The sequence below is a fragment of the Puntigrus tetrazona genome, chromosome 15 (genome assembly GCF_018831695.1).
Source record: "Puntigrus tetrazona isolate hp1 chromosome 15, ASM1883169v1, whole genome shotgun sequence".
In the NCBI taxonomy this organism is placed as follows: Eukaryota; Metazoa; Chordata; class Actinopteri; order Cypriniformes; family Cyprinidae; genus Puntigrus; species Puntigrus tetrazona.
Genome location: NC_056713.1, coordinates 8,679,125 through 8,700,685, shown reverse-complemented (window position 1 = coordinate 8,700,685; position 21,561 = coordinate 8,679,125). Strand labels below are relative to the sequence as shown.

At 39.3% G+C, this 21,561-nt stretch overlaps 2 protein-coding genes across 2 annotated transcripts in view; both read right to left on the bottom strand.

Annotated features, from left to right (window-relative positions):
* The window catches only part of LOC122359133 (TRPM8 channel-associated factor homolog), a 112,782-nt gene that overhangs the window by 74,903 nt on the left and 16,318 nt on the right, over window positions 1-21,561 (bottom strand). The window lies entirely within an intron of this gene.
* On the bottom strand, window positions 3,770-20,247 carry LOC122358599 (calcium-activated chloride channel regulator 3A-1-like). Its single transcript, XM_043258482.1, is given in 17 exon segments — window positions 3,770-3,971; window positions 3,974-4,015; window positions 4,176-4,400; window positions 5,427-5,471; window positions 5,474-5,590; window positions 5,693-5,894; window positions 5,897-5,959; window positions 6,165-6,380; window positions 6,475-6,581; window positions 6,690-6,870; window positions 6,971-7,195; window positions 7,326-7,553; window positions 7,863-8,031; window positions 8,122-8,227; window positions 19,629-19,779; window positions 19,867-20,004; window positions 20,131-20,247. Coding segments are annotated over 17 exon segments (2,451 nt in total). The 3' UTR covers window positions 3,770-3,852.

Sequence of the window (21,561 nt, the reverse complement as noted above, 5' to 3'; positions counted from 1 at the left end):
TAGATAAATTAACTGTGCACTGTTTTTATTTATTTAAAAAAAAAAAAAATTCCGCTTAATGTTTTGTACATTATTCAAAATTTATATTCACAATTTCCAGTATTTGTACATGCTTTAATTTTTATTAGCAATTCATTTCATTTTCTCTTACGTGGCAGTTGTTGCTACGTGGCAGCATTAATTAAAGTTTCTTAAGGGTCAGGATCATGTTATCTGCATCTCCCATAATATCTGTCACCACCCAAATTAATACACGCCTCAGATTAACTATAGTATGTGTGTAAGACTCCTATACAGTTATACAATTGTTTTATTATTAATAAATATTTCAATGAGTAAACCTGGCTGTGTCTATAGTCTTATAGATTACACAACATTATTATATTATTCGTCAATACATTTTTTAAATTACTGTCCCTGGATCTGTAGGATACTCTTGTAATAATGTAGTTAATAATTCTGCTTAAAAAGATGCAATCTAATCCTGTTTACATGAAATTAGCCTGCTTCCAAACAGGTCCAAGCTAACTGACCTGTTGCTATGACAGCAAGTCCGGGATGAACCTCGAAGAACCAAACACTACAAGATCAGGCAAAATCGTCAACAATTAAGTTAGCAACATATGAACAACGAGCCCCAGGTTAAGTTCTTCATGGCTCTGGTAGCGATACAAAACTTATTACGTATGTATATACCTCATTTATAAGATTATACATTACTACACTTAGTTTGGTATTGTTTTAAACAATGTTCTAAAGCTGTTAGTTGTACATAATATTTATTTAACGTTCTTTTGTATCAGACTGTTAATGCCACTTTACTTCCAGCAGAGATTTTTCATGCGTTTCACTGCCCATGTGGTTACAGCAACAATAAAGCATACGCCATAGTTACCACACACACAGAAATAACAAGAACTGTCAGATTCATTCCTGGGTTTGATATTCCTGGGGTTTTGGAGCAGGGAGGATCTATGAAACTCTAGCAATGTTGGAGGTTCTGGATTTAAAATTTTGTTCGTCCTCTGACTGAGCTGCGAAGAAGAGCGTGGTGCCATTTTGGATTGGGAAACTGAGTGTCACGAATGAGCGGTCTGAGGCGTATGGATCCATGTGCAGGCTTTTATTAAACAAAGGCATGGTCATAACAGGCAGGCGTCAAACAGGGCTAACAGATATATAGGAGGCGAGGCAATAACGAAATCCAGAGACAGGCAGAAGGTCAGGTCAGGCGGCAAACGATCAGAGAATCAGAGAACAGACAGGGTCAAAACCAGAAACTATAAACCACGAACGATCTAACTATGAGACAGGCGAAACAATGCAACCTGCAGGTGAGTGGCTTGCTGCAGTCTTTATAGTCCAGGAACAGGAAGTTAACGCAGAGGGAGTGGATGCAGATCACCCAGAGGTCAGGGCTCCTCTGCTGGCTTGGTGACATAGCCCCCCTCCTAGGAGCGACTCCTGGCGCTCCACAAAACAAAACATAACTGTGAGCTTGGGAGGGGGTTCCGGGAGGGAGTCAGCAAACTGAGACCAGGGAGGAAGAGACGGTGGGAGGAGCCAGGGTGAAGACGGGAGGAGTCCGGAGCGGGAGGCGATCCAGAACCCAGCCATGATGGTCAGTGGTGGAGCCGACGGAGGGAGGAGCCATGGAGAGGTAACGGTCATCAACCCCATGGAGCCGACCGACGGCGCGGAGCAGGTGGTCGGGAGAGACTGAGGCGGAGAGCCGAAGAGCCAGGGTGACACAGCGGCGCTGGAGGTCTCAGGCACACCGCAGGCTTCGCGACTGATGCGGAGACGGGAATGAGAAGGACGCGGCGGAGCCAGAGCGACAGAGGACTGAGGTGGAGCCGGGGAAGGAGGAGCCTGACAGAGCCGGAGGAATGGAGGGACGAGGCGGCTGGAGGAGTGGAATCCTGAGGCGACGGATGGTCGACGACCGACCAAGGCGTAGCCGGAGACGATGGAGCCTGGTGAAGCTGGTGGAATGACAGAGCACGGTAGAGAGGAGGAGCTAGGAGCCTAAGGGAAGCCGGCGGGTCTACAAGCCGAGGTGGAGTCTGGGACTCAGAGCGGGACGGTGAAGCGAGGATCCTTCACCCACGGCGGCGATGGAGACTGGCAGACCTGTGGCGCAGCTCCAGGTGGAGGTGGAGGATGAGTGCAGGGGCTGCTGGGATCCATTGTTGACGTGTAGCAAGGGTGGGAGGGTGGGATAACTTGAGGCTTTGCACGGCGGCGCGGCACTGGAGGCTTTGCACGAGGCGCGGCACTGGAGGCTTTGCACGAGCGCGGGCACTGGAGGCTTTGCACGAGGCGCGGGCACTGGAGGCTTTGCACGAGGCGCCGGGCACTGGAGGCTTTGCACGAGGCGCGGGCACTGGAGGCTTTGCGAGGCGCGGGCACTGGAGGCTTTGCACGAGGCGCGGGCACTGGAGGCTTTGCACGAGGCGCGGCACTGGAGGCTTTGCACGGCGCGGCACTGGAGGCTTTGCTGGGCAGGCGGCAGCCATCTTGGGAAGCGGCGCTGGGCAGGCGGCAGCCATCTTGGGAAGCGGCGCTGGGCAGGCGGCAGCCATCTTGGGAAGCGGCGCTGGGCAGGCGGCAGCCATCTTGGGAAGCGGCGCTGGGCAGGCGGCAGCCATCTTGGGAAGCGGCGCTGGGCAGGCGGCAGCCATCTTGAGAAGCGGCGCTGGGCAGGCGGCAGCCATCTTGGGAAGCGGCGCTGGGCAGGCGGCAGCCATCTTGGGAAGCGGCGCTGGGCAGCGGCAGCCATCTTGGGAAGCGGCGCTGGGCAGGCGGCAGCCATCTTGGGAAGCGGCGCTGGGCAGGCGGCAGCCATCTTGGGAAGCGGCGCTGGGCAGGCGGCATCCATCTTGGGAAGTGGCGCTGGGCAGGCGGCAGCCATCTTGAGAAGCGGCGCTGGGCAGGCGGCAGCCATCTTGAGAAGCGGCGCTGGGCAGGCGGCAGCCATCTTGGGAAGCGGCTCTGGGCAGGCGGCGACCATCTTGGGCAGCGGCTCGGGAAGGCGACCATCTTGGGCAGCGGCTCGGGAAGGCGACCATCTTGGGCAGCGGCTCGGGAAGGCGGCCATCTTGGGCAGCGGCTCGGGAAGGCGGCCATCTTGGGCAACGGCTCGGGAAGGCGGCCATCTTGGGCAGCGGCTCGGGAAGGCGGCCATCTTGGGAATAAATGCAGTGTCTTCTTCCTCCATAATACCCAACGTGAGAGCTGACCCCACAGTCACTAAACCAAACTCAATAAAGTGTGCAAGTGATTCACGTGGACCCTCTTGAACAAGTTGTGTTTTGAGTGGCTGATTTATTCCTCGTGAAAAAATTCAATTAGCAAACAGTCCGGTAAATCAGAGAAGTAAGCCAGGTCCAGAAATTCCTGAGTATAATCCTCAAGTGATCGGGTGCCCTGCTTGAGGGTTAGCAAAGACATTGCAAGGTGCATACCTGGCCATGGTTCGGGTGAAAAGCCGCTGATCCTGGTGTGAGGTTGCATTCTGTCACGAATGAGCGGTCTGAGGCGTGCGGATCCATGTGCAGGCTTTTATTAAACAAAGGCATGGTCATAACAGGCAGGCGTCAAACAGGGCTAACAGATATATAGGAGGCGAGGCAATAACGAAATCCAGAGACAGGCAGAAGGTCAGGTCAGGCGGCAAACGATCAGAGAATCAGAGAACAGACAGGGTCAAAACCAGAAACTATAAACCACGAACGATCTAACTATGAGACAGGCGAAACAATGCAACCTGCAGGTGAGTGGCTTGCTGCAGTCTTTATAGTCCAGGAACAGGAAGTTAACGCAGAGGAGTGGATGCAGATCACCCAGAGGTCAGGGCTCCTCTGCTGGCTTGGTGACACTGAGATTGAATGAATGTTGTTCAACTGATCCAGCCTCCTGAGGTGAGACAGCAGCTGTGTTGACTACATGACCATTGCTGAAGCTCTCTCAAGCATATCAAGGTCAAAGCTCCACCTGATCTCATAGGACTTAGCTTTAAGAGAAAGAAACGTGACAATAAAAGCTGTTTTTTCAATAATTGGTTTTATGATTTAAAACCAACTTTTATCTGGTCAATAGGGATGTTAAAGAAATTAACATTAACAAAAAACTTCAAAAGTTTTAAATACTAATATAGTAATTGTATGATTTACCTGTCCCTTGGTCGAGGTCCTCACCAGGAGCTGTCCAGCTGAGAAGCACAGTGTCCTCCTGGATCTCAGCGCTCAGATCTGTGATTCTGTTCGGAGGGAAATTTGGTGGAGTTGTACCTGAAAGAGTCACCACGAAACTCTCTCCGGTGGCTGTTCTGGTGAAGCTTCCAACTTCCAGTGGTTCTTCAGAAACTGGAGGCTTTGGAGGGTTCAGCTGCACTACTCCTGAAATTAGAAGAACCACCTGAATCTGCTTGATTTTGCCTGAATGTCTTTCCCCAATACAGCTTTATACCTAATTATATTGCCATTAGTACAGCTGTTTGTTCAGTTTGCACATTTTTAATGACTCTTTATGCAGCTTACATCTATACAGACATCTATATAAATAACTCAATCATCAATGCAAACGATTCTTTTTAAAACACTTGCCACCAGTGCTGGGAAGGTTTTCACATCCGTAGCAAGCATTTATTCCTAAATATTCTAATGAATATTTTCAACTGTTAACCATTTCAAACTTTCAAAGCAGTCAGGGTTATCCTTACTCAACAACTGATTACTGTCAGACTTTCAAAAATTCACTTGAATTAAAGAGGATAAAAAGTACAGCCACTACAAAATTTAGCGCCTCTTTTACTGGTGGTTCTGAAGTTATAACAGGAACTAAAACAGGAAACACTGGCATCAAACAATGCCTTGGAAAAAAGCAGTTAAACTTAAAAGTAAATATGCATAAATATTAAAATAGAAAATAATTAAAACTATTATTGAATAAGCATGTATCTTAATCTGTGCCTAAACTCCTCATATTTCTCATATTTTAGAGCAATAAATGCAATTTGGAAAATAAATTAAATCTGTATGTGTGTGTGTGTGTGTGTGTGTGTGTGTGTGTGTGTGGAACCTACACCAAACCTAAACCGACCCATTACAGAAAGCTTTCATGTTATTATAATTCATCATATTATTATTATTTATTTTGTAATTAAATTATGTACAAATAATTAACGTAAATTTACTGTTACACGTAAATAGTTACTCCTAAACACTGCATGTATATAATACATCAATTGTAATGCCTAACCAGCAGAGGGAGCCATGGCCTGAGTACTAGCTGTACTCACCCTCTGCTTCCTCTACTATCATTTCCTGTTTAAGGGCTTTATTTAATATTTAATATAAAAAATACAGTTATACATGTGACTGACATCACTGAGATTATTCCAAAATATTGATGACAGGATTTACCATTTTCCACATATCCAGGTGCGTAAGGGGCACCGCTCTTTTTGGGGCAGCAAATCTGGCTTGTCCATCTTGATTCTTCACTCTTACTTTCAAACTGCTTCTACCGTTTTCAATCTTTGTGAAATATCTGGAATATATTCCATCATCTTTGATAGCATCAGCTCCTGTAAAAAAAAAGATTTATTTGGGCAGAAGTTGAAAGTATCTTTCGCTTATATTTATATATGTTGAATGCACACACGGGACAAGATTTATAGGTCATTTACCTGCTCCGTTGTCCAGGAGTTGTAATGTATGCGTGGACCCGGTTTCTGACTCAAGTGTAGCCCAAACATCAGCATTTATTACAGGCCTGTAATTCTGACTAACCTCAGCAAACACTAGCATGGGTTTAGTGCCGTCACTGAACTGCTGGTTCATGTGGGTTTTGACAGTGATAGGAGGAACATCAGCTTGAGAAGCTTGACTCGCGTCACTGTTATAGTCAAAGCTTGAAGTGTTGTAGTTTGGATACTGTACTCCCAGTCTCCAGGCTATCAAACAAATAAAAAGTAAAAGCAGATCACTGAGAGTTTGCTCTATCATCACTGATAAACTGTTTATTTTTTAAAATATTTTGTTCAAATATTATGTTTATTTACAACCCTTGGCCTAGATGCCTTTTATCGTGTTATGAACGTTTATGGTCCAATACAGTGTTACACAATAAACTGATTGCTAAAGGCTGTAATACTGTACCTCTGCAGTTCCTGGAACATTTAAAGTGACCGTTTTCAGAGATCCATCATGATTCATATTTGTCTGAGTGTAGATTAAGCCACTTGGAGACTGTATGTAAACGCTGGGAAAACTTCTTTCATAGATTATCACAAAGCTGGTTTTGTTCCCAACAGTCTGATCCACCGAAACTGTCCCATTGAACCAATCAGATGTTCGTGCTCCAATACTCTCTAGCTAAAGGAATAATGAAAATGCATGGTTAAAATACTCTGATGACACACTCAGAGAAATAAATATATCATGGGCAATAAGGAAAACCTTGACAAACCTGGACTGGTTCTTTTGTGTAATCTCCAGTTGATAATGTAAGCGAAGCAAATGCGTCCATTAACTGGTTCGAGGTCAAATCATCATTGGCTATGATAAATCTTCCTCCTGTTGTCATGATGAAATTTTTGTTTAGTTTTTATTTGATGATAAACTTGAGCTTACATCATATTGGGACAGATAGAGTAAGATAATAATTGTGCTGATATCACTTACCAGTAAGTTCTGCCATCTGTGTCAGCGCTTCAGATGCACTTTTACTGAATGCTAATGTGCTTATAATGGCACCACTTTGTATTCCAGTTGGAGCACAATCTTCAAATTTATCCGTTGCCTGGCCATCTGTCAGAAATATGATTTCATCTCCTAATACATCAAAATTGTCCTCTTGAAGTACCTGATGGATTTGAAGAAAAAAAAGAATCACTGATACTTAAATAACTATATATTTCATACATTACAAAGATATTGAATACATATTACAATTAATATGACACCTCTAAGCCTAGAGCGAGGCCCAAGCACATATTTGTTGCTCCATCTGCTACTTTTGGCAAACGTTTGATAAGGTTCTCTCTTGTGGTGTCACTGTCAATAGTAGTCAAGTGGCTCAGAACCGAAGCCCTAGTACTAAAGGTTACAATCCCAACACTGGCTTGATCCTCAATGTAGTTCCGTAGGAAATGTGTGGCAGCCTGTTCCTGTAGAAGAATTCTTGAGCCCTAGGAAATGGGCGGAAAAAAATATTAAAAAATATTTAACCAACTTATTATTTTGAAGAATTGATGACAGAAAAAGTTGTCATAGCATTTTTTTCTTTCAGACATTAAGTTAATGTTAGTTATTGCATACTCTCATGCTTCCTGAGACATCAAGGATGAGGCAAACGACCCGTTGCTTTCGCTGCACAATTTTAAAAGATGGTGCTGGTGGAGGGGTCTCTGGTGGTTTCAGAGAACGAAGTGCCTCTTTATCCACAGAATCCTCAAATATTACTGTCCTTGTTGCTTTGCCACATATTTGGTTTTGCATGTTTGGAGCGTCATAATTGTGCTCGCTTTCATGACAAAATGCAGTCACCTGTAAGCAGGATTTCAAATGAACTTAAATATGCACAGATGGGCTTTATTTAACATAACAAAACCAACGATTTTTCCTTGAGCACTTTTTGGAAAGGGGAGTACAGCAAGTATATCCCAAAAAATGACTGCAGCATGAAATTATGTAGATTATGTAGCATTACAGTTTATTGTTTCACTGTTTGCTGATACTTTTATTCATACCGGTGACAATCAAGATCTTTTACTTAATATGTTGTGATTTTTGTTACCATCATTCAAAGAAAAAAGAAATACATATTTGTAGATAGATGTACAAATGAATACTTACAGGATCTAGGCTCGGTAAGAACATAATGGAGCTATTTGCGATTTGATTTCTGTCTGGAAAAAACAAACAACCCTGGGTAGGTAGTGAAGTTTCTTGATCGGTGCGGCACTGTTGAAGAGATCCTCCTGCAGTAACTTCATAAAACTGACCCTCAAGGTTTTTGCTACACCTAAAGCAGGAAACCAATAATTGAGATATCAGGGAAAGTTTGATATCAATATTTTAATAATATTTTTTCTTTTTATTAAAGGTTTACAACCTTGTAGGTTCAATACGGCCATTAGAGTAATAGAAAGTATTCTCTACACTGTATTCGTCATAAACGCCCCATCTCAGATGAGCCCATTCATGCACAAAGACCCTTCCTGCAAACAAACAACCAATAATACAAACTAATAATTTTTTTACTATAAAGCAAACACACTATCACATTAATAAACCTTTTGAATTCTTATTTCATGATAACTATGTTGAAGGGAGATAAACAACGTTGACTCTCTTGATCCATAAAGCTCGATAAAAAAGTCATTCAGGAGGTATTGTGGGGTAAATGAATGTACTCTCCCTCAGCTCCGCATTCTCCATACTGTTTTGTGTAGGGTTCGACGTCGTTTGCTGAGCTAGCGTAATCAATTTTTATTTGGGCCTGCATTAGACATAGAAATGGACATTAGAAAGTAGAAAATAGACGTGAGAAAATAGACGTGTGCCAAATGAAATGGCACAGTTCCCTGTACCTTTTCAAAGGACTCTGTTCTTGCTTTGATGAAATCCTTACTATTCCACTGAGGTGGGACTAGGATTGTAACATCTCTGAAATAGACCTTTTCATCCAATGCATCGTAAAGATAATACGACCCTTCGGTGACCATTTCCTGTTAGAATGAAGACAAAAAGATTATCTTTAAAATAGCCTCTAAATCATACATAAAGTACATCAAGTTTGTTAAAGAGACCAATAAGGATGTATTCACCTTGATTTTTTCAATGAGCGTGTCATCCTGTGGTACTCTTGAACCGATTGCGATTATTATGTCAACATAACCATTTTCATCCAGTTTGATCGCCGTGGAGGTGGAGAACAGCAACATCCATAACAAAACATACTCCGTTCTTGAGTCCATAGCTTCTGTATTTAGATGAACTGTAGCTCATGAACTCTGTTTTAAACAATGTCAAGTCAAAAATTAAATCCAAAGGTTATAGATAAGAAAGATACTTTACTGTCATGGACTCGTGATAATAACCAAATTCCTTCTGGGATATATTTAGGAAACAACATGTCATCACAGTATCATAGGGCAGCATGTTTACTGCACTAATAATTTTTATTCCTGTTCTGCATTACATTCATTTAATAATTTCTATGCAGCCCTATCTGTTTAAATTACATAATCAACACCTGCCTATTAAAGGGAATAGTTCATCCAAAGATAAAAAAGCAGAAAATTTATCACCCTCAGGCCATCCAAGATTTGGGGAAGTTTAGCATTATATCACTTTCTTAATAATAGATCTGTGAGAGTCCTAACGTCTAAAAGGATTTAAGGAAAATTAGCATGTCTGTAAGAAACGTCTATCATTGGTCCCGGCCAAAATATGAGTCATAAAGGACTACAGGTAATGGAACTTTTGGTTTAGTTAAAATGCTTTAATAATTATTTCTTAAAAGGCACAGCTTTTCATTTCACATTTATTGAAGGAATGAAGTTGTGTTGATTACTTGTAGATTATTGCTTTGTAATGCCACATTTGTAACGCTTTGAATAGAGTCTCTTACTTAATGCACAAGGAATCAAGTCAATACTGTTAACTATTAAGGACGATGTGTAAACTAATCAGTATGTAATAGAAGTTTAGAACTTGTGTTAAATAATAGATAGCTAATCTATAACAAATTAAATGACTATGAAGTAACTACTGAAGATTAATGATTGTTTATTATACACTATTACAAAAATCGAGATGTGCTTATTTACTACTAATGTTATTGTTATTATGAAGTCAACATTAATAAATACAAACATAGCACATTTTATTTGAGGTTGTTGTCTGTATTGTAAACAATTGATTTGTGAATGTTCTGTAAGAATAGTTCCTTGTAACTATTCAACTTAGATAAATTAGATAAGTTTGCAGATAAGTTTACAATTTAGATTTTTAGACGGTGTGTTTCCTGTTTCCCTCATCATATGTCAAAATATGTATTATGTTACCTTTGTGTAAATTATTCCCTCATCTAAGCTGCTATGTCTACCACTAGAGGGCACCCCTTTTCGATGTTTTTTTTTTTTAAGTTCTGGACTTCAGTTTCCATCACTCCTTACACTCGTGATTATTTCATTACTCTAAGCTGTTTGTAATTTACCCATTTAGTTCTCCATACATAAAGACCATGTTCTCAGCCCTTTGTTTCTGAAGTATGGTTTTTGTCATGATGTATCAAGTTTTTGCTGGAGTTTTCTTTTTGGTTTTCCATGTTTGTACCTAGTTTTTCCCTGTTTTGGATCTTTGTGTTTGACCTTCATGATTCTCCAGTCATGAGTCATGACTTCATGAGTCATTTTGTGACAGAATACTTCAGCCATAATTGATCCAGCAGTATGAGAGACAAAGTTCTGCTCCTAAAGAACAAGTCCATCTTCAAGATTTGAATAAATAGGCCTTCGCCCAGAGGTTTTGTATTAGGGCAGAGAGATTGGGTTGACAAAGCATGGACCTTAAAGACATTTTGTTAACACTTAACATTAAGGTTCCCTTTAAAAAGGGCTTATAAATGTGTTAATAAATGACTAATAACTCATTTAAAAATGCATTGTAAAGTTGAAAAGCTGTTATAAATGCATGAACAAGAGGATGATTTTAACGCAATACCTGCCAAATAGTGACATTTTTAACTCACAATGTTATATGCATCACCATAACTTTAAATGAGTTATACTTAAAGCCTGCCCTGTACCGAGAACATTGTTATAAATTGCAGGAACCTTTTGAAAAGCATACTCTGCAGTGTCACCTCACAGTTAGCTGACCCGTAAAATTAATAAAAATTTTGAGAGATTAAAATTTTGCTTCAGAGAATGTTGGAACAATCTTAGCAATCTTAGCAGCATGACTTCTTCTTTCTTAGAAAATGTGACTTTACATCAGATGCTTGTTAGCGCCTACTACGTTCTTAAGAACATTGTAAGAAAAGTGAGATATAAATGAACAAACCATAAATACAACACCCTTCAGTCTTGCTGTTAGTACATTTTGCTGTTTTCATGAAATAAATAAATAAGAGTTCTGTTTTTGAGTGAAATAAGTATTAAGAAATATATTTGTTAAACATGTATAACATGTGAGTTAAAATGGCTCACTATTTGGCAGGCTTTTCATAAAAAAATTATTCATGCATTTAAAATGGCTTATCAATAATTTGTAATGCATTTTTAAATTAGTTATTAGTCATTTATGAACACCTTTATAAACCCTTCATAAAGAGAATGTAAAGTACAGTTTTTCATTTTTAATCTTTGTTTGGAAGAACCCCTAATGCCTTGGGAGCTCCACAAGGAAGGAAAGGTAATTCACCACCACCAGAGTACACCTTCAGGTGCTTTCCCAACCCCACCTTTCTTATCTAGTCAAGCTAAGGACACTGTTACTGATTCATATGTCAAAGCAAAGGACGAGAAATAGAAGGACATTAAGGCTGACTCTGGGGGTTGTGGAGTCCAGTGGTCCTGGGGACCTGACTCTGTTAGCACAATCTGGCATAGCTGCATTTGAAATTGAACTGGAAATTAAGTGCTGGGCATTAAGTGGTGGAAACTTCATTCCTATCCATTATCATCGATATGATTAAAGAAAGTTTTTAATCACAAGTTTTTAATCTTGGCATAATACACAACTACCACTCTGTTCTCCTGTTTGATACTGTTCAGTGCTTTGACACAATCTGTATAGTTAAAGGCGTTATATAAAAGTGATTGATTGATTGATTGATTGACTTGCCCTGCCAGCTCCACCCAGGCTCCTTACACTGCCAGATCAACCTAATCTGTCTGTTTTGCTGACCCTATTTAAGGTTCCTGCTTTGTGGGCCCAAAAGCATGTCTCTGAATCCACTCCAGCCCATGAGCTCTCAGAATCCACTCCAGAGCCCACTCCAGTCCGAGAGTGCTCAGTGACCTCTCATGAATCCGCTACAATCCGAGAACCCTCAGAGTTCACTTCACAGGTCACTTCAGTCGAGGAGCAATCAGAGTCCAATCCAAGGTCTGCTCCAGTCTGGGAACCCTCAAAGTCCACTCCAGAGTCCGACCCAGTTTGAGAGACTTCATAATCTACTACAACTCCAGTTCTCAGAGATCGCTCCTGAACTCTTGGTCAAGGACACTGTGTCAGAGCTAACTGCCTATCTTGTAGCAACAATCAAGGCTAGTCCTAATCTCTTTGTGCTCTTCTTTGCAGTCTTGACGGAGCCATCATGGAAGTCAGAAGCCTTTTCTGCTCGGCTGTGGTGGTCTCCTGCCCTGCCAGCCCCACCTTTATTAAATAAAACATTTGACATTTAATACTTAATTTAATACACAATTTAATCAAATAAAATTAGCTATAATCAGAAGCTATAATCAGGTATCTGTATGCTAAACTAGTAGATAAGCTAACAAATACAGACAATAATTATCCATGTAACAGGGTTCTCAAAGCTGTCCTGGGGACCCCCAAGCACCACATATTTTGCATGTCTCTCTCATAGGCCACACCCAATTCAAGTCATTAGATTGTACTAATGAGATGATGAGTTGAATCAGCTGTGTTAAATATGGGAGTCATACAAAATATGTGGTGGTTAGCGGTCCCCCAAGACCACTGGTTTAAACAGCATTTATCATAACATAGAATTGTAATTAGGCACTTAAGAGAGTACCTATTAAAACAAATTTGAGCCAACGGGATTGCTCGAGGTACTAATGGGACCAGATTTCGAAGGAGGGGACCACACTGGTGCTGAAAACACATTACAAACAACGCATTTGTTGCATCTAGATCTCAGTTTGGGATTACAAATTTCTAAATAGTTAAATATAGGTTTATGAACTGAAAAAGTTACAATTTGAGGTAAAGAGGTTAGGTAGCCCAGGTACTGTGATAGTGACCATTGGTCTTTTACGCATTTTCTGATCATCTTTCTGAATAGTTAAGCATGAATGCTAATCTCAAAATACAGCTCTTTCTTTTGTTTTAAAATGATTGGATTAGCCCCTTAGCATTTGAATGACACTTGTATGCTGATTAGATCAAAGCTGGGAAGATTCTGTTACTGGGCTGATTCCTGTACATTATTTGAATGTTTTGTTTGGGTTCATCCCACAAAGTGCTTTGTCTCCATTTCTAAGCGACTTAGTTGGACTTGATGACTGCAGCGATGCACAGTGAATTCTCAATAAAGAAGAACTTCTGCTTAAAAGAAACCAAGATTCTCTGGATGGAAGTTTCTAACATGTCTAGTAAGAGTTTGATTAACTTCAGGTATGTTTAATTAGGTTTGGAGCAAAACTCTGCAGGACACCGGCCCTCAAGGACTAAGTTTTGACAGCCCTGGAATAGACTAATAAGGATAGAGCAGTACTAAGTGCCATTAACGAATTAAAAGGTAAAAAAAAAAGCAGTAAAAAAATATAGACTTTACTACAAAAATGAATGCATCTTACGTCATACATCATATCACTTCACATACAGTATATATATATATATATATATATATATATATATATATATATACAGTATGTATTATTTAATATATACACATTTTATGTATATTAACTGTCATTTCATTGCAATAAAAGTAAAAGTTAGGCTGTTTGAAAGAGAATTTTATTTTGTTTGTTTAATAAATAGTCATGCTGCAACATCTATATAAAAGAAAAATAATCATATAGAAAGCCATTTTTCACAACACACCAATAAATAATAATGTTAATAAAATGAGAAGTACAAAAACTCAAAACATAACATTTTGTTTGTTAAAAGTCTAGGCAAATCCACAAAAAGCACTCTGGATGCCCATTCTAGCTTACACACACACAAAAAATATATATTTAAAAAAATTATAAATATTATAAAATCTTTAAAAAGCTAAAATAAGTTTTGAAATGCTTGGGTGTAGCTATTGGATGTACATAGTTACATTCAAATTAGGCATATTTGATTAATTTGACATTCGTTTGCATCAGATTGTTAATGCCACTTTACTTCCAGCAGAGATTTTTTCTGCGTTTCACTGCCCATGTGGTTACAGCAACAATAACGCATATGACCATAGTAACCACACACACAGAAATAACAAGAACTGTCAAATTCATTCCTGGATTTGATATTCCTGGGTATTTTGTACCAGGGACGATCTTTGAAACTTGAGCAATGTTGGAGATTTCAGATTTTGCATTTTGTTCATCATCTGACTGAACTGCAAAGAAGAGCGTGGTGCCATTTTGGATTGGGAAACTGAGATTGAATGAATGTTGTTCAACTGATCCAGCCTCCTGAGGTGAGACAGCAGTTGTGTTGATTTCATGACTATTGCTAAAGTTGTGTCGGAGCATATCAAGGTCAAAACTCCACCTGATCTCATAGGATTTAGCTTAAATGGAAAGAATTAAAAGATCCATCATTTAAAAAAAAAAAAATTCAGTTAAGATTAAAAATCTTTTAAATACTAGTACAGTAATTGTATGCGTTACCTGTGCCATCGTCGAGGTCCTCACCAGGAGCTGTCCAGCTGAGAAGCACAGTGTCCTCCTGGATCTCAGCGCTCAGATCTATGATTCTGTTCGGAGGGAAATTTGGTGGAGTTGGGCCTGAAAGAGTCACCACGAAACTCTCTCCAGTGGCTGTTCTGGTGAAGCTTCCAACTTCCAGTGGTTCTTCAGAAACTGGAGGCTTTGGAGGGTTCAGCTGCACTACTCCTGAAAATAGAAGAACCTGAATTTTTTACTTTTTTTTTTTTACCAAATGTTTTCTTCACACAGCTTCATAGCTAATTGTATTGCCAATTATACAAAAGGTTTTTTAAACAGACCAAAATATGGATCCGAAAATTTACCATTTAACACATATCCAGGTACATATGGGGCAGCACTATTTTTCTTAACAGCATATCTGGCTTGTCCATCTTGATTCTTCACTCTTACTTTCGAACTGCTTCTCCCATTTACCATCTTTGTGAAAAATCTGGAATATATTCCATCATCTTTAATACCATCAGCTCCTATGAAAGATGGATTTCTGATTTATTTGATATATTTTTTCCATTAAGTTGGGAAGATTACTTCATTTTATTTAATTATATTATATTAATTAATATTTTAATTTGGGTAATTTACCTGCTCCGTTGTCCAGGAGTTGTAATGTATGCGTGGACCCGGTTTCTGACTCAAGTGTAGCCCAAACATCAGCATTTATTACAGGCCTGTAATTCTGACTAACCTCAGCAAACACTAGCATGGGTTTAGAGCCGTCACTGAACTGCTGGTTCATGTGGGTTTTGACAATGATAGGAGGAACATCATCAGCTTGAGAAGCTTGACTCGTCACTGTTATAGTCAAAGCTTGAAGTGTTGTAGTTTGGATACTGTACTCCCAGTCACCAGGCTATCAAACATAAATAAGTAAAAGCAAATCAGTAAGGGTTTGCTGTAAGTGTGTCAGCTGAATCATCAGTGATAAATTCTGTCTTAGTATGAAGTTGTTGTTGAATGTTTATCTAAAACTCTTGGTGCCTTTTATTGTCTTAAGATAATAAGTGTACATGTTTATGGATTTTGTTATAAACTTAATAAATGACTGCTCAATAAATGTTATCATACCTCTGCAGTTCCCGTAACATTTAAAGTGACCGTTTTCAGCGAAACATCATGATTCATATTTGTCTGAGTGTAGATTAAGCCACTTGGAGACTGTATGTAAACGCTGGGAAAACTTATTTCATAGATTATCACAAAGCTGGTTTTGTTCCCAACAGTCTGATCCACCGATACTGTCCCATTGAACCAATCAGATATTTGTGCTCCAATACTCTCTAGCTAAAGGAGTGATAACAATGAATATGATTAAAATACTCATATAGATGACACTCTCAGAGTAAAATGTATTGTTGGATCACTTGACAAACCTGAACTGGCTCTTTAGTGTAATCTCCAGTTGATAATGTGAACGAAGCAAGTGCGTCCATTAACTGGTTAGATGTGATCTCATCGTTGGCGAAAAAAAATATTCCCCCTGTTTATGACAGAGCACATTTTTGGTACATTTTGGGCACTTATATGATATATACTGAGACAAATACAGTCAATTATTAATTGTGCTGATATCACTAAGCAGTGTTTTTTGTTATTTCTATCAGATCCTTATCTGCACTCTGACTTAAAGCTAGTGTGTGTATAATGGCACCACTTTGTATTGCAGAAGGAACACAAAGGGAAACGTCGTCTGTTGCCTGACCGTCTGTCAGAAAAATTATTTAATCTCCTAATGCATCCCCATCGTCTGCTCGAAGTACCTGAAGAAAAAAGGTATCACCAACAAACTCTATATACTTAATATCACAAACATAAAAAAAATTAATATTAGTAATTACTACCTGTAGGCCTTGACTAAGGCCCAAGCATATGTTTGTCCATCCATTTGCAACTTTTGGCAACAATTTGATAAGACTCTCTCTTGTGGTTTCACTATCAACAGTAGTCAAGGGGCTCAAAGTAAAAGCATTAGTACTAAAGGTTACAATCCCAACACTGGTTTGATCATTAATATTGTTCCGGAGGAAATGTGTGGCAGCCTGCTCCTGTAGAAGAATTCTAAGACCCTAGAAAATAGGTGGAAAATAAAACAAAATTTAGTTTCTTGCAGTTTCAAAATTATTTTTCAAAATCATTTCAAAGCACTGGTAACAAAAAAATTTCAAAGTTGATATCTGTTATCACATACTCTCATGCTTCCTGAGACATCAAGGATGAGGCAAACAACTCTTTTCTTTCGCTGCACAACTTTAAAAGATGGTGCTGGTGGAGGGACTGCAGTGGTTTCAGAGAACGAAGTGCCTCTTTATCCACAGAATCCTCAAATATTACTGTCCTTGTTGCTTTGCCACATTTTTTATTCTGTATGTTCGGAGCTTCATAATTGTGTTCATTTTCTTGACAAAATGCAGTCACCTGAAAAATAGGATTTATTTAGAAATAAAATGTCATGAAATACCCAAACATCGGCCCAGTATCTTTTCTTTTTTAAAAACATCAGTTCTATAAATTAGTCAATGCCAAGTACCTACTGGAATAGACAAATAAGGATATTTATTAAATCAATTTAACACAGGAAAACCAATGTAAACCAATGTGGCTAAATGAATACCTTTACTTTTTAAAGAGCTTATAATTTTGGGGTTATCTTGGTTAGTGTGAAATTAATTGCTTACATTCTCGCTCTCTGTATTTTTATGTTTTAAATTGAATAAATTTTATATTTACCCCCACACAGCTAGTCCCAATATAGGTCATAAACCAAACCCTCGCCATCTAATCTAATGGGACGTGAGACAAACTGAACAAATCAAATTACACTTCAAATTACGTTTTTGATTATTTCTGACATTTTAGTTGGGTCTTGCTCGTGCTAAGTATGTCATTAACATTTCTTGAATAAGTTTGCTTTTAAGTTATTTGATGCAATAAAATCAGGGTGTGCTGTTATGATTGTGATCACTGTCATTCTGTTGCACTGTTACGATTCCTGTTTCTTCTTTAATTTTTGCCTGGTGTGTTCTAGTCAGCTTGTAATTTTTCTGTTTGTTTATCTTTCATTGTTTTCAGGTGAATATGATCAATTATATAATACTCCTGTGTTTCCCTTTTTCATTTGTCAGTTGCGTTTGTACGTTCATGTATTCATTACTTAGTTTAATATATTTTCTTGAATAAATCTTTTTTGGACATAGATATTCCTCCTCTTGCTTTCCTCTCCCCCAGCAGTACAGAACAACTGACCAAATAATGGATCCAGCAATAATGTTAGTTAGTAAGCTGGTTCTCGAGGGTCATCCAAAGTGTCTCTGTTCACTTCAGCTCTGGTCACTGTAGTGGCACCCACTTATGCACTCCCGTTTTGCCCCAAGCTGGTTGTAGAGGCTATCTGAGCACTCCCTGTTAGTCCTGTCATGGCTATGGTGGCTGCTTGTGAACTCTCGTCTTGTCCTGAATCAACCACAGCAACCAGTTGTGTTGTGTGTCAGTTCAGTTGCAGTCAATGCTTTTGGTTTTAAACAGCCCGTTTTAAACAGTCCTGTGTTAAGTCTGATTTTTAAGAGGAGTTTCAATCTATGAGCCCTTTATTTGCCCCACTGGTCTTGTCATGAACACAGAAACCTTACCTGAGCTCCCTGTAGGCCCTAGTAGCCTTCACATAGCCCAAAGATCCGCCACTGAACACTTAATCCTGCGAGGGCTCAGAAACTACAAATGCAATCTATGTCTGTCCCAGTACCCTTGTCAGTGGCTAAAAAAACACTATCAATCTATCCCGACATCCTGTCAGGTCAAAAGTGGGAGTGCTAGTACTTCTGGAGCTTCATTGCGCTTCGTCTGTACTCTCTTGGGGCAACGTTCAGGGTTTTTTTGGCCCAAGGGTTTCGTTGCAGGCCAGCTGAGGCTGGAATAGTGGTTATCAACAAAAGGGCGAAGTCTCTCCACATCTAGAGAGAGTCAGCACCAAGGATCATTTCATAAAGTTAACAGCTATAACATTAGTTAACACTTGCATTCAAGACTTTTAAAATAGTTTTAGTTTCAGACAGCAGCGATGTGATGTGGTATGGATTATGATCACCATACAAGGCAGAAATATTTACAAGCGATGCAAAACACTATTCTCTAGCCATTAACATTACCATGGTAAACATGGTAAATGCAACAACAAACAAAAATAAATTCTCCTGTGCAGAAATTATAAGCAAAATAGAATCGCAAGTTTACATCTCAATACTTTGTAGTTTTTATGTCAGTTAGCTACATTTTCTTTGTTCATTGGTCAGTTGTTGTTCAGCTGTAGTTGCTCTTTGTGTTGCCCTGTGTTTATTACAACGTTTAGTCTATTGGGTAAGAATCTTGGATCTTCTCTCACCATAATATTTTTACCTCCTAATGGCTGATGAGGGCAGAGGGACCACTTTCACCACATGGCTAAAACTATGTCCAAAACTCATGTATATACAACTCATAGTTAGATCAAATTTGTTATTACTTACAGGTAGAAATATTTATATGTGCAATCAGTACTTACAGGATCCAGACCCGGGAAGTACATAATTGAGTTATTAGTGATTTGATTTCTTTCTGGAAAAAACATGCACTCCTCGGTAGGTAATGAAGTTTGGGGATCAATGCGGCACTGTTGAAGAGATCCTCCTGTGGTAACCTCGTAAAACTGACCTTGAATATTTCTGCTACACCTATAAAGAGGAAACCAATGGTTGAGATCTTGTTCAAGGACATTTTAATCATATGCTTTCCTTTTTTAAATTAAATAACCTTGTAGTGGTAAAATGGATTTTCTGCACTGTATTCATCATACACACCCCATCTCACATGAGCCCATTCATGCACAAAGACCCTTCCTGCAAACACATAACTACTGTTTTAGTACTACTGTATTAAAAGAAATTCAGATTTCTTTCTTAATGACAAATGTATAAACTAATGGTGAAGAAAGAAACAAAATGTTCACCTCTTGATCCAAAAAGCTCAATTAGATTGTCATCCAGAAGGTATTCTGGGGTGAAGTGAATGTATTGTCCCTCTTCTCCACATTCCCCATACAGATTAGTGTAGGGTTCATCACCAAATGCTGGATTAGCATTATCAATTCTTATTTTTGTCTGCATTTCACATACAGAAATGGTCTAAGAAGTATCTTTTGTAAGTGAAGTAATCTATTTTTAAACATCAATATTTGGTAGGCAAACCTTTCCAAAAGACTCTGTTCTTGCTTTGGCATAGTTTGTACCATTCCATTCAGGTGGGACTAGTATAGTTGCTTCTCTGAAATAGACTTTTTCATCCAATGCATCATAAAGGTAAAATGACCCCTCAGTGACCATTTCCTGTCAGAAATAAAGAGATAAAGTAAGAAAATCAATAAATATCAAGTAAATATGTACATAAATAAAAACTCTAAACTCCATTGAAGTAGGTAAAAATTGTTAACAGACCAAAATATTTATATTCACCTTGATTTTATCAATAAGTCTCTCATCCTGTGGTACTTTTGAGCCGATTGCAATGACAATATCAACATAACCATTTCCATCTAGTTTGATTCCAGTGGAGGTGGAGGACAGCAACATCCATAATAAGACATACGCTGCTTCTTGAGTCCATAGCTGCTGCGTTTAGATAAACGGCAAATCTCAATCCCTGTTTTATACTATAATGGGTCAAAAATTAACTTAAATGCCATTGATAAGAGGCATACCCTGGCATAAACTGACAGTAAATTTTGGTCAAAAGATCATATGGAAAAACAAGACACTGCAAAACAAGACAATACATATCAAAATCTGCCAGGAAACTGTCCACAACAGGAAACCATCCACAGAAAAATAGCACAGGTCTGTAATCAAATAATAGAAATAAATAGAAGGGTAACAAGGGCAGGTGTGGCAAATAACTAATTCAGATAACAACAAACAGCAATAAGATGTTTATAAATACATTTCTGTTAATGCACTATATTTCTACAGTGTTAGCAGGGTTTAAATTGTGCCGGGTCTGTCCGGTCCAGAGCCCCGGAGAAGCATGGGCTGAGAGAGACTTGGTCCCAAAGTATATAGAATATGCTTGGGAGAAGAACATGCTTTTTAATAAATGGTGCCATTTCAGCAGCGTCACCGGTGTTGAGCAACTTGAATGAATTCTGATTGAGGATTTCAAAAATGTGATGTATCTTAATAAAAATGAGTGTGCAGATGAGTTCACCTTGACTCATAAATTATGTGTTTGCTGCATATTGTGAACCGCATTATTCACACGTTCACACAGGGCTAATTTTAAGCAGGTGCTGACGCAATTGAAAATAAAGCACGGTACATCATACTTATCATACTGACTCTCAAGGCGCCATGGAGAGGTTCCATTACACCTTGAAGTTCATGTTAAGTAAATATTGTGCAAAGTCAGGGAAAAGAGTCATTGCCGTTATTGTTGTTCGCTGTCAGTGAGTCTGTTCAGGAGTCACTGGGGTTTAGTCATGTGGAGAGGGTCATGTGTAGGTCAAAATGTAAAGTGTGAAGGTGTGCTTAATTGTTTGTTAGCGACATTGCTTAAAGTGAAGCAGATTTTTTGTGTTAGTAGTGTTAGTAGACTGGCAGGGTTCGGGTTAGAATAGATGTTCTTGAAAAACTATCTATAGTCAGTCTGTTGGGAGATCATTCACAATAAGGAGTTAGCAGATAATAATCAGACAGTCTACTTATACTTTAATGAAAGTTAGTTGACATGTAGCTGCAGAGTCATTTATTCTCAACAGAATGTTCATAAGGGACCATCAAAATAAAGTGTTAGCGACTTTTGAAAACAATTTACCTTAAAGTTATAAAACCTACCTACTCACACCATGTAGTTACGGGAAAGAGGGACACATGAATATTTCCTGATCATAA